General features: G+C 37.9%; 1 protein-coding gene across 8 annotated transcripts in view; it reads right to left on the bottom strand.

The window, feature by feature from the left end:
* Nucleotides 1–13,176, bottom strand: part of TASOR2 (transcription activation suppressor family member 2) — a 79,014-nt gene that overhangs the window by 17,776 nt on the left and 48,062 nt on the right. For 5 of the 8 annotated variants that reach the window (XM_075208568.1, XM_075208569.1, XM_075208567.1 and 2 more), the window contains exons 14-18: nucleotides 10,643–10,891; nucleotides 9,160–9,933; nucleotides 4,643–5,041; nucleotides 1,454–1,519; nucleotides 862–1,068 (exon numbers count right to left, since the gene is read on the bottom strand). In XM_075208568.1, the coding sequence (XP_075064669.1) occupies nucleotides 862–1,068; nucleotides 1,454–1,519; nucleotides 4,643–5,041; nucleotides 9,160–9,933; nucleotides 10,643–10,891 (1,695 nt within the window). The remainder of the gene's footprint in view (nucleotides 1–861; nucleotides 1,069–1,453; nucleotides 1,520–4,642; nucleotides 5,042–9,159; nucleotides 9,934–10,642; nucleotides 10,892–13,176) is intronic. The other 3 variants (XM_075208570.1, XM_075208573.1, XM_075208574.1) reach the window with 3 other exon arrangements.

Below are 13,176 nucleotides of genomic sequence, written 5' to 3'. Positions count from 1 at the left end.
ACCATCAGATTTAATAAGCTGTGGTTGGACAACCCTCCAGAATAAAAAAAAGAGGTTGTTTTGAGAGGCGAAATTGCTCAAACTGCATACTGTTTGTGCGATCTTGCCATTCAGATCATAAAAGGTGGCACCCATTACCTTATGAATCATTGGAGAAATCATTATTTATTAATGGGCTAAATTAATTTATTTTTAGCTTGGGTGGCAAATTGAATTTTTCATCATATTAGAATTTTGGCCCTTAATGTAATAAAATAGATTTTCCCCCATAAGTTAATTATAAATTAATTTTAAAAAAAACACCCATGCTATTGGTTCAAGACAAAGCACTGGACTGTTCTAAGTGGCCAGCCATGAGTCACACCTACAGAGAATAAGCAGCCTTCAAATCTGGAGGAACTGCACAAGATGATTGGACCAAACTGCCAGAAGGAGAGGTGCAGGAAGCTCATCCATGGTTATAGGAAGCTGTTGGTTGTAGTTATTTTGACCAAAAGCTGTGCTACCAAATATTAAGTTTAGGGTGTCAATTATTTTGTCAATACCATTTCTTTTCATTTTCGGATTTCAAAAGGATATATAGTATTAATTCAGAATAAAAAACGGTTCTGCAATAATAACATACAGGAAATTGTGGAGACCAAATAAATACTGTTGTTTCAACTTTTGCTTACAGGAAATAGTGAGTTATTGGGAAAAAAGCACAAGGGCACCAATATTTTTGGCTAGGAATGTAGACATGCAATATGTTTTCTAAAGGAAAACGATCAACAGACTTTCAAAACACCCAGTAAAAAAATAAATAAATAAATTAAGAAAACATTAACAAAATTCATCTATAGCAGACTATATTTTACGTACTATACTTGCATCTTTTTCTTGTACATCTATTTTTTCATTGTGTGTTTCACATATTTGATGACCCTTATCTGGGATAGTAGAATTATCCTTAAGCAGTGCAGGAACAGGGTCTTCAACTGCAGTATTTATCATCGCCTCCTCTTTACTGCTATGTGTTTGTTCTGCCCAAGTGCTCTCTGGTGATGCTTTGCCAGCTTTTTCCAGACTCTGCCATTCAAAAGATTTTAAATCAGTGGCATACTCTATATCTGTACTTTCATAACAAGTCGTATAGCTACATTCAACATATGAAATCTTACCAAAGATAATATTTAATTTCTGTTTTGAAACCCTCTCAGCAGTCATCTGTTATTATCAAGGAGTCATGGAAAATAAACATTGTATTCCATAAAATCTCCAAATTGTTAACAGGAAAAATACCCTGAAACTATAAGCATTATACAAAACTGCATGCTTCTGGCAGCTTGCATCAAACACAGGAGCTCTTGTTGCCATCACACTTGTTACACGAGTTTATAACTTTCTGTGTTTATTACACAGCAGCTAACAAAAATATTGCACTTTCGCTTATGTAATATATTCAGTTTCTTACTTTGCTAACATAGGAATGCTCAGTTTCTTGACTATACCCAGGCCACTCTGTTAATATTTCTGTAATCTATAAAAGAAAGAATATCAAGTCATTAAACCAATAAACCTCACTTACTGATTATGGTGCAGTTGATTTAAATAGTTTATCTTGTGGAATTTTGAAACCATTTTTTTATAACAAAAAAAAAAAAAAAGAAATTAAAATACAGCAAGCAGTTTCATGAAATACCAGGTGGCAGCATATCTAGGCATAAATCCTGGACACTTGAAATTCAGCTGAAACCTCCATGGAGGCCGCCCATACTTTATAGATTGTCATATACACTCTTCACTTGACCATTCACATACACTGCATAAAGAATCTAGAGAAACTACCATACAAGAAAGGTTATATACCACACCCACAAAGAGTTATTCTCTGTTCCATACAACACAAATACATGTTCTTACAAGGACATTCACTTAAAGAACCCATCTTGTAGGGAAAAGCACAAATAGACAAAGATAAGCAAAAGATCTACAAAATACCTATTGTCTAGAGACCGGCACATAAAGTGCATAAAGAAAAGCACAAGCGATATAAACATACAGCTCCTACCACCAGTAGCCACACCTGAATGTGTCCTGATACTCCCCAGTTACTGCATTTACACTGCACTGGTGTGAATGGGCACTGGTGTATATTCGATAATCTGGTGGTTTGTTAGGCTCACAAGGGGGCGAGGCCAAACTACTAGTATATTCAAATTATTTTCATACAGTTAAATGGAAAGCAATTTAAGAATACATACACAAACATTCTAAGCACCACTTGTTTTGTGTTGCACTGCTCTCTGTTCACAGCATAGTAAACTGAGCACTGATACCTTTTACAACAAAATGTTAGAACACAATATACATACACATACAAACTCAAATAATATTATGCATGTGAACAAAAACCCACCCATCCTGATCAACATCTGGAAGAGATTATTATTTGGATAGATTGGAAATGCACTTAGACAAGGACTGAATTATATTATAAGTGTATGTAGTTATTGTCTGACCTCCCTAACACTGTTGTCAGATGCAGTTGTTCAGACTAAGTGCTGAATAGCTGAATCTTAAAGATTTGGCCATATATGTGCAAGTATGTGTATTGCCAAATTTCACAGAGATCTGACCACCTTGTGATCGGCCAGGGCATTGCCAGTGTGACCAGACGAGTTTGACAACACTGTAACCATCCTGTTCCTCGTTTCTCACATAATGTGAATTATAGCAAGTACTTTTTATAGCCCTTGCTTTTGCTCCCCAGCTCAATAGACTACAACTACAGTGTCTAATTACATATGGATAAGGGGACATTGTAGTTCATTGTAGAGATGTATATTGCTTATTGTATATTGGTGATGTGGCAGTGAGGTTGTTATTCATTGTCCTTAAAGTGAAGCCAGGGGGTTATAGGTAGGGATCAGGTTGCAAGATATTGGAGGAGGAAAACTAATTGGTGTCCATTGTTACCAGACTAATCCAGACATGCCATCTAGCCGGGGAGGTTGTGAGATAGGACAGCTCATCTTCACTCCCCTCTCCAAACCCCCCTAGTCCAGTACTAATGTTCACCGTAGATAAAAGGAGCCACTTTAGAGGCGGGGGGCAAGGATAGTCATTCATAGATTTGATTTATGGAAGGTGCAGTGTAGCTGGTTTTGAGTTTTTATTCTCTACCAATGGACTACAGCTGCAACTAAGAGAAGAACTCCATGGTTCTTTAAGTTAGGACATCCAGGTGACTGTAGTTCATTAAGCTAGTTGGGTAAGGGACAAATGGTGTGATAAATCTGTCTGACATTTATTTACTGTGTGTATATGAAAATCTAGTGATTTTTTTTTGCTACAATAAATGTATTGTTTTACTTTCTAACTGCATTTGCCTGAGTGACTGAGAACCCTAGAAGGTACTAAGTAGACTTCCCTGGCATAGGAAAACACTAGTGGGTGGCTAGCCAGCGTGAAGTGTGTAGAATTGGGCCAGAAAACCTGATATCTTCACAACCAGCTTTAGACTTGTGCAAAATTATGTATTTCATTGATAAGATCCATAATGTCGAAATGATAACACCTGTCCAATTGTATTATAGACTCCCTGCTTTTTCATGATCTCCAACCTGATGAACTTACTTTTTGTTAATCTGGGCCTCAAAACATCTTAAGACTACAAACCACAGTGATATATAGACACAACGAAAACAGTCTTTTTCTGTACCTAATCTATTTAACTACCAGATATTAAATGTGCACTTTTCTTGTATTTATCTTTGTGTTATTCAATAGACATATTGGGAAAAATAATGTGTTTAGCATAGTAGTAAATAATAGGAGTTCCTAGTAGTTACAGAAAGTAACTTTTGGGGAAAAATGGCTGGACAATATTCAAACACACTGTTAGTTGTGGCGCAATTAAACTTGGTACAGGTAGCATAGCTGCTGGGGAGTGGGGTAAATAGAAATCCTGTATAGACAATCAGATATATCATTGACAGGCTCACGGCACTGTACTGATCTCCCTACGGATCCTGTTTCAGCAATAATTAAAAGGAGCTATTACTGACAGAGATCAATGATCTGTGAGCAATAGGCTCCTTGGTGAGGACTTTATTAGTGAATAGAGCAGGATTGTATTATTAACCCTTTAAGAAGCATTGGCATTCCCTTCTTATGGTGACTTAGTGCTCGGTTGTTCATTAAGATGGAACAACAGGGATCGTACTATTGAGATGGATACTGAACTATTCTTTTCACCCTTAGATAATATAATTGGATAAATTAATAAATGATAATATTACTTAGAGGACAACTGATTATATTTTTACTCACCTTTTTTTCTCTCGACAATTTTACAATCCTACACTATTATTGTGCTTTTTATCATTGATATAGGAAATCAATATATTTTTAATGAATAGTTTGTCGGGCAAAAGTGCACTACAAGTAAGAAAAATATACCTTTCTTTCGCTTTTCTGATTTAGTGATTTAATTATGCTACATACAGCAGTAAAGAAAAGTTTAGCTTCGACAAGGAGAGACATATTGGCCTGATTGTTTTGATACATGATTTATGGTGTGGGCGATATAACTCACTTTAGATCTTTAATATGTTGACAAGAATCAAATGGCTTCCAAATCGCTGACTGTAGCACTTACCTCATGTGCGCCATTTTTATTAAGCTTAGAATGCTCCTTTGATTCAACAAAATCATTCAGCTTATCAGATGAGTCCTTTGAAGCTTTTCCCAACATATCGTCTGGTGTAGTATTTGCAGTTCGAGAAGAGGCCATTTTACCTGCTTCAGTAGAGTTACTAGAACAGTCCAAATTAATGGCTATGGTACAGTCTGTGATTTCAGAAAGCTCCAGTGCTTTAGTCCCCACTATACTCTGTGATACACTACTACTTGAAGTCTGGTGTTCATTTCCATCTGGTTTTCTGTATTTCTCACTCTCCTTTGGCTGAGACTGGATACTTGTGTTGAGACTTTCAACAGTTGAATGGTCAGTGCTAATGTAGTCAATGCTTGATAAATCTCTGTTACATTCTAAAGCCTACAATTAAACACAAGTGTTACAAGCTTGTTAGGTTCAAAGTTGTCAATGCTTGATAAATCCAAAAGAACACAATGTCACTTGAAAATAAACAAAAATAAAAACACACAAAAGTGCCTCTTTTGTGCAGGAACAAATCTTGAAACCATTCCCATAACCAGCTGGTTTATGCTGGTCTCACCCGCTGCAATATTATAGCTGATGGCAGGCAACTGGCCCGATATTGATGAGCGTGTGACTCCAGAAACCACCAATATGTCCAATGGGCATCAATATTATCATTATTGGGCACGTTGGTCAATGCAATCAGCAGATGACTGCTATTAGTATGGTCAACAGACAACCCCACACACAGACCAACAGGAGTCCAGTATTCACATTACATGCAAATTGTCTACCCACACATGGCCAAATTTTAACATTTATTTGAACTGTATGTTGCATATACGATTAATGATTTATATGTATCTTCATGCAGGGTTATATACTCAGAAACTGTTTGATAAGTTAATTATGTTATGTTGTATCTGTATTGTTTGAAAATGTAAAAAAATAAATAAAGTAAAATAATTAAATACAGACAAACGGTTGCAAATGCTTCATTATCCTCTGCTTCAGCAACAGGTAAATATTGAATACATACTCTGTCTGAACCAGTCACTCCTAGACTGCAAAGCTTTGCTATTTTATTAATTGTATGGTACAAATTGAATACCACTCTAAACCAGTCACCAACTATTTTTAAAGGGATCAAAAGTGCAACCTTTGTGTTAATTTACAGAGCAATGCATACCATTAACTATTTATCAAAAATGCTATTGCTGCCTTTGGAGTTAAACCCCACTAACCTTTCACTGCAGACACTGATCACGACTTTATTACCTTGTATTCAGTCTGTATGGCCTTGTTTTTGTCCTCTCCTATTCAAGCCACACTTGCTACTTACCTCTCATGAATGCTCATTTTCTTTATTTTTTTTCTTCCTACCACGATTTATCAATAACCTGTACACGCTCTCATTCATGCTTCCAGATACCAATTACACCCTCTCATTCCTGTTTAACCAAGTGTTGCATGCCTTATTTTATCTTATCAGCTCTCAAATTCTTACTGTTTCGGACTGACCACCAAGTAGTGTGAATAATTTTGATTCCATAGCGCTATTACGTGCTCACCTCACTTGTTTCTACATTATTAGGCTTGCATACCACAATACCTTATTCATTTTACAGTCTACCTTATCAGACCCCCTCTATGCTTTCCTTCACTGATCTTCCTTAACTTCTCTCTACATTTACCCTGTGGTTCTTACCACTCAATAGCCCCCAATGTCCCTTCTGCTAAATTGCCAGAGAATCCTTGCAGCCACCTCTCCTCCCCACCCTGCACCTGCTGCTAACATATCCTTGTCCTCCAACTCCTCTCTGCCTAACCTACCCACACCAGTTCTACCCAATCTCCCAAAAGTCCAATGCCCTTTTCCTTACGCTCTTCCAAATGCTCATTATGGCTACTGCTATCAGCAGCCAAGACTCCAGGCATCACGGAATCCCTATTACCACCAACTCTTTCGCCACAAAACTTACCAATGACCTCCAATCTCATTCACTCTCACCTTCTCTTCGGCACTCTGGAACACTAGCTCTGTCTTTAACAAACTTTAACAAAAAAACACTTTTTCTCTCTTATCCCTAACAGAAACCTGGATCTCCCCCTCAGACACCACTGCCCCCCACTGCATTCTCCGTTAACGGCCTCTCCTTCCACCACACTGCTTGTCCTGGTGACCATCATGGTGGTGGAGTAGGCATCTTATGGCCTCCTGGCTATACCTACATTGTCAATTCCCTTGAACTCACTCTCTCTCATTCACCTCTTCAAAGTTTATCATCGTTTATTTAGAAGGCGCTGCAGAATATGCAACACTGTAAACTCAATAAAATATAAAAAGAATAATATACAAATAAGTAAGGGGCAAGGGAAACAATATAATTGGTAAAAACAATACAACAAAAAAAATACAAGGAGACAATAGAGAATACAACTACATTAAAAGACAATAAAACAAAGGACACCTTACAAAGAGGATGAAAGGACAGGAGGTAGGGAGGGCCAGAGGAGAGTCAAATGTCATTGTCCCCTTTGACTCACGCTTGCCTCCTTCCAGTCTCTCACAATATAAGTAGTCTCCCTCCACTGTGATAGGTACTCCCTTGATCTTGTCTTCTCCCACCTGTGTGACATCTCCAACTTTCTCATTCAGTATTCCTCCTTTTTGATCACTATATCTTCGTCTCAGTCCCTCCAAACCCCAACCCCGACACTCCCCAAAGACTCACCACCACCAAAAGTGCACCAGCTCTCCTGAGTGTCATTGGAAAAAATCCTGCTATAATGCAGATTTCTTCCACTTTAAATTCATCTTTTTTCTTACTACACCACCCTCTCCCTCAGTAAACAAACCTAATCAAGTCCCTCAATTCCTCTCTGTGCAGCAATCCCTATTGCCTACTCACCACTGTCAATAGTCTTCTCATGTCATCCCTCAACACCCGATCTGTCCTCACTATAGACTTTGCTACCTAATTTAAAGACTAAAATAGGACACTATCCACTATGAAATCTCCTTTTGCCTGATCCACCCCATCTCGGTCAATCTCTTCCCCTCCCATCCTCAGTTCCTTCTCTCCTGTAACAGATTCCGAGATCCTCACTTTCCTCTCTTCCTCCACAACCTGGACCTTGACCAGTTCCCTCCAAGTTGCTATGCTTCCTCTCACCTATTGCTTACCTGAACCTTGCTCAAGTCATTGACCTTTCCCTGTACACTGGCGTCTTCCTATCTAACTTCAAATATGCTCTTTATTTCCCCTATTTGTGAAAAACCCTCCATCTCCAAATACCATTTAATTTGTCTGCTCCTATTTGCTTCCAAAATTGTTAAACAACTTGTCTTCAACAGTCTGATCCACTTTTTATGATCCCACACTCTGATTGATCATCTTCACTCTACCAAAATTGCCCTCATAATGAAATACTTGTAAGAAAGGACCACTTCTCCCACTCTTTGATGCTCTCTCTTCTCCATGACACCCTTCGCTCTTTTGGCCTTTGTAACACAGTCTACAGGTTCACCTTCTACGTCTCAGGTCACTCCTTTAGTAACTCTATTTCTGATTCATACCTCCCTTCTCTCTCTTGCTTGGTGTTCCCGAAGGTTCTGTTCTTGGTCCTCTACTTTTCTCTCTCTAACAACTGAATGCTGCAGATAGACTTCTCCCACCACTCTTCAAACTCTTCCCCAATTTGTATATCCTTTCACAGGCTCCCATTGCTTCCAGAATTCAGTTCAAGTTGCTCACACTCACCTACAACGTTCTCACTAATGTTTCATCCCTTCTACATCTCTGACCTAGTCACAAGATACACCCAAACTTGACCACTCTGCTTCACCTCGGACCTAGGTGTGCCGTTTCCCTTGTTCTACCTGACTAGCAATGATATTTGGGAAAGCTGCTACTCTCAGATTATTATGGGGAGTGATTTACATGGACATTTACTTATTACTGAATCAGCATTGCATTTGGTTTTGTGATATTGTCTAGTATTACTTTGTAGAACTCAGGTGGGTGGAGATATTCTATTCTAGTTTATCAGTACAGCGCCTACCTGCCCTCTACTTTCACTTTCTACATAAGAATATGTATAAATGCCATTTACTAACTAGAAGTTGCATGTAAAGTAAATGTTATTGGCTATATGCACATATAATCAGCCCTATACATTTCAAGGTCTACAATATAGTAAAATGTAGGGATTTCATTAAAGGAGCGCTAATCTTTCATGCCATTGTTTCACTCTTCCATTAAAATCACACAAATTCAGCTTATAGCATTCTTACTGGTGCTGAACTACCAGTATACTTTGCCAGCTGCTGGTTTACTAATACGGCTGTCAACAAGAGCGTGTCAGCCAATAGCTGGAGAGGAATTGGTTTCTCAAATCTGGTCTAGTTTGTAGAGCTCAATATACAAACTATCTATCTAGAAATTTAGGCATCTATATACTGTATATAAAAGTATTTTGCTTCAGGAGAAATGGATGCAAGTAACAATTACCTTTTCATCCACTGATGCAGTCTTATTTGAGCTGTTATCCATACAACGCTGACAATTTAGATCTTTAACATGATGGGACGAACCTTCACTCAAGTCACAAGTAGAATGATTTTTAATGAGTATCTGATTCGTTTTAACCAACTCCTTATCTTCGGCATTCTGTAACGCAAGATATGCAGATTCAACCTGTTCAACCTCATCAACTACAGAGTCCTCATTTACATCATGTACTGGTAGAACGGAGGTATCCAATGAATCCTTGTTTTCAGCAATCGGTAAAGTAGTTTCAACACTTGTAATTACATTTTGTGTAAGTTGCATCTTGGCATCCAAAGGACTTTCTTTAGAATATTGATCTGCTTTCTCTAAATGTTTTGGGTGTTCATCATTTTGGGTGGAGAGATCTACCAATGTCTGATTGTCACTTATAATGTTCACATTTAAGATACTCGAAGGTGGAATCCCAGCATTTAGAATATTCTTACTTTCAACACAGGGATAGTCCCGTGTTATCCATAACTTTGTCTTTTCTGGAGCTTTGTGCTTCTCATCAGCAGCTTGAGGCATTTTTACATTATGTAAGGTTGAAGACTCAGGCTGTGTATGGCTTGCACTTCCAGATGAATTAGCAGTTTCATATATTTTAGCATTTTCCTTATTTTCATCTGAATCTTTATTTAACTTTTTAAAGCCATGTTCTGAACCGCTTAATTGCTGTGTTTCATTTTCAGTGGCTAATGCTGTATTTTCATGTACATTTCCCTTGTAATTCACCTAGAATTAGAAACAAATGTAGAGGATAAAAATAAAATGGCACATTCATACTTTATTTAAGCGATCTTTATAACAGTGTCAGCACCCGTTGAATTTACTGCACAATCAAAACAATAAGCATCTGCAGGACTAAATGTGCTCAAAGGTTCATTAAAATCATAACGTCCTTAGGTCAATAAGGAACACAAGCTCCTGAGGATAACGTTTGGCCACTAGCAGCTAGAACATTGAAAGCTGCGCTACCAACCTAAACATTATATTTTACCCACCTCCAACCTCCTCTAGCCAGAACCCTGGGGGCTGCTCCACGCAGCCGTTTTAACTGGTGCTCAACTTTAAAATGGTGGCAGACACGGGGGTGTGGGGAACAATAACTACGTTAAGGGAGACTTTTAGTTTAAAAATGTCACAATTTTGTGACTATTGACAGAAACATGTCAACAGACATCCAATATTCCTTTCTGCAGTTTGCTATGTGTGCACATTTATAGCAACTACTGTGTCTCCAAATGGATATCACTAATACACCTTTCAACAGTTACTCAACATTCTCCTCAAATATCCCCAACATGCTATGTGCATTACAGAATATATTTTTTAAGTATATGTACATATATAATAATCCAAAGGAATATGTAATCAATATGGTTCTGTGACACAGAAAATCTGCAATGCCCTAACTTAAATCGGACACACATTGATAATTTACCTTTTCAGAAGAACCACCAACAATATCCACACAATTCTCAGATTTACCATTCAGTTCACTATTAAACTGCTCGGTGTCACTGATGTAACATGCAGCTGGAACATTGGCACCAAAGATTGTTTTCATATAATGTGTAGGTTGGGGGACACTTTTGCACTTCACAGTTGTAAGAAGACTATTTGTATAAAATGCACTTTCATTGCTTTTACACGTTTGGAAGATCTCACTTGCCAATTCTACATTATAATCCTGTAATGACATATTATGCAGAGTTTTTTTTGCGTGGAAGTCAAAGATCTTATTTAATCCTTTCATGGCAGACTATATGAAGTGTAAATGTAAAGAAAAAAAACAAAGCAAAAGCTAATGCACAGATGAGAGGAATAGCTTAGGCATAAGCAGATAACTCAATTAAAAAAATATTACATAATATTGGGTCATGATTTATGCAGTTGTTTTTGTACATTCTAATAAACTAAATAAGAACTCTACCAAAAATGTAGTTCAATAAATTACTACTGATTGCATAGTTATACTTACATGGATTCTTAAGTTCCTCAATATATTGGGACCACGAGGGCTCCAACTGTTTATTGGTTCAGTGCTCTTTCCCATTACCGCCTGCTGCCTATGCACCTTCTCCCATTTATGCAAATATGAAGTTCACAGGGAAAGAGCACTGACAACAGTTTTGTGAGCTTAAATGAAGTCTGCTCTAGCAGAAGAGTGCATTGCTGGACTCTGGGGAAACTACCAGAAGGGGACAGAATGATGGACTGCAGATAAGTGGAACTATGTACTCTAGAACAACTTACTGAATTCCAACCAAACTACATTTTCAAAACACATGCCAAATCAGTGTTCTCCCAGCACCTATTCCATGGCTGCTCCACCCAGCAGTATTTACTTGCCTCCTAGCTCTGGAGCCTGAGTCCTATTATAATAGAATAAAGCATTGTTTCTCCTATTAGAACACGCACTATGTGAGCACTCCAACCAACAGAGTGTGTTAGACCACTGACCACCAGTATGACCAGTCCTGGCAGGTGTGGGAAATAACCTCCAACACTTTTCAAAATTATTAAAAAGTATTACAACTGCCCCCACCCAGCTACTTCTTAATGCCTTCCAGCTGGCAAAATTTTCTGGGGAGAACACTGTTGTGTTATAGTATGGGTGCAATTATTGAGAGGGTGACATTTAAAATATACCTTTAATGGACTTTTGTGCCAGGAAATCGTTAGATGGCCAAAAGTATGTGAACCCGAGAGCATCACATCCATATGTGCTTGTTGAGCATCTCATTTAAAACCATGGACATTAAATATGGAGTAGGGACATTAAATATGAGATTGTATGCTGTAGCATTAAGAGTTCCCTTAACTGAAACTAAGGGCTCTAGTCCAAACCATGAAAAACAGCCCCAGACCATTACTTCTCCTCAAACTTTAAAGTTAGTAAAACGCATTCAGATATTCCATGGTTGTGTGCTTTAAACCACTCCAATATGTTTGGCATTGTGCAAGGTGATCTGAGGTTTGTGCGCGCCTGCCCAGCCAAGAAAACCCCATCCTGACAAACAGTTCTTGTTCAGACACTTGGAACTCAGTAGTGAGTGTTACCATGTGATTTACCACTAATTGGTCCCATTCTGTGAACTTGTGTGGCCTATCGTATCACAGCTGAGTTGCTCCACATCACAATAATAACACTTACAGTTGACTGGGACAGCTCTATCAGGGCAGAAATTGGACAAACTGACTTGCTGAAACGGTGACATCATTTGTCACAACAAAAGTCACTGAGCTCTGCAGTTCGACCCATTTTAATGCTACTTTCTGGAATTGTTTGCTTTGAATTTAAAAATGAATGGTTGTATTAGATACTAATATACAATAAAATAAAAAAGTTACCTTACCAAGAAAAAAAATCATGGGAGAATAAACCCTATTATAAACAAGGGCTACTTTTACTTAATGTTTTTAAAAAAAGAATCCATGAAATATAGGTGTACAAGGTCAAATACAGGGCATGCAGTGTTCCTGCCATGTTGGTCTTTAACACACAATGTGACAATGGATGAAGTGAAGTGGCAACAATGATGCCAAAGAATGCTACAATTTCAAAGTCTGTGCATGCAGTCATTGTGGTATTTATTACTGCCAACATGGACTCAATATATATATGCTGTTCAAAATTGAATGGTTATAAAATCTGAGCAATACAAAAAAAAAAAAAAGGAAGGTCGCGCCCCCATATTTCTAATTTCGATATACTTTTATCCGTACTTTGGTGTGCCCAGTGGTCTTCGTGTAAAACCTGCCCTACCCCCTTATTTTGTATACTTGTCTTATATATGTTTATTACATTTTTGTATGGTGCCACTTATTTTACCCCCATTATTCATTTTCTGTCTTTGTATACTCTGTGATGGAGATCATAAAGTTCTTAAAAAAAAATAAAAAAAAAAATAGGATCTTGCCTTTCAAGCTACATTGATATGAATGTGTAGTACTTCTTTGAAAAGAAACTGC

The sequence above is a fragment of the Mixophyes fleayi genome, chromosome 4, assembly GCF_038048845.1.
Source record: "Mixophyes fleayi isolate aMixFle1 chromosome 4, aMixFle1.hap1, whole genome shotgun sequence".
NCBI lineage: Eukaryota > Metazoa > Chordata > Amphibia > Anura > Limnodynastidae > Mixophyes > Mixophyes fleayi.
Note: the sequence above shows the minus strand (reverse complement) of the source record. Positions and strands in the feature narration are given on the sequence as shown.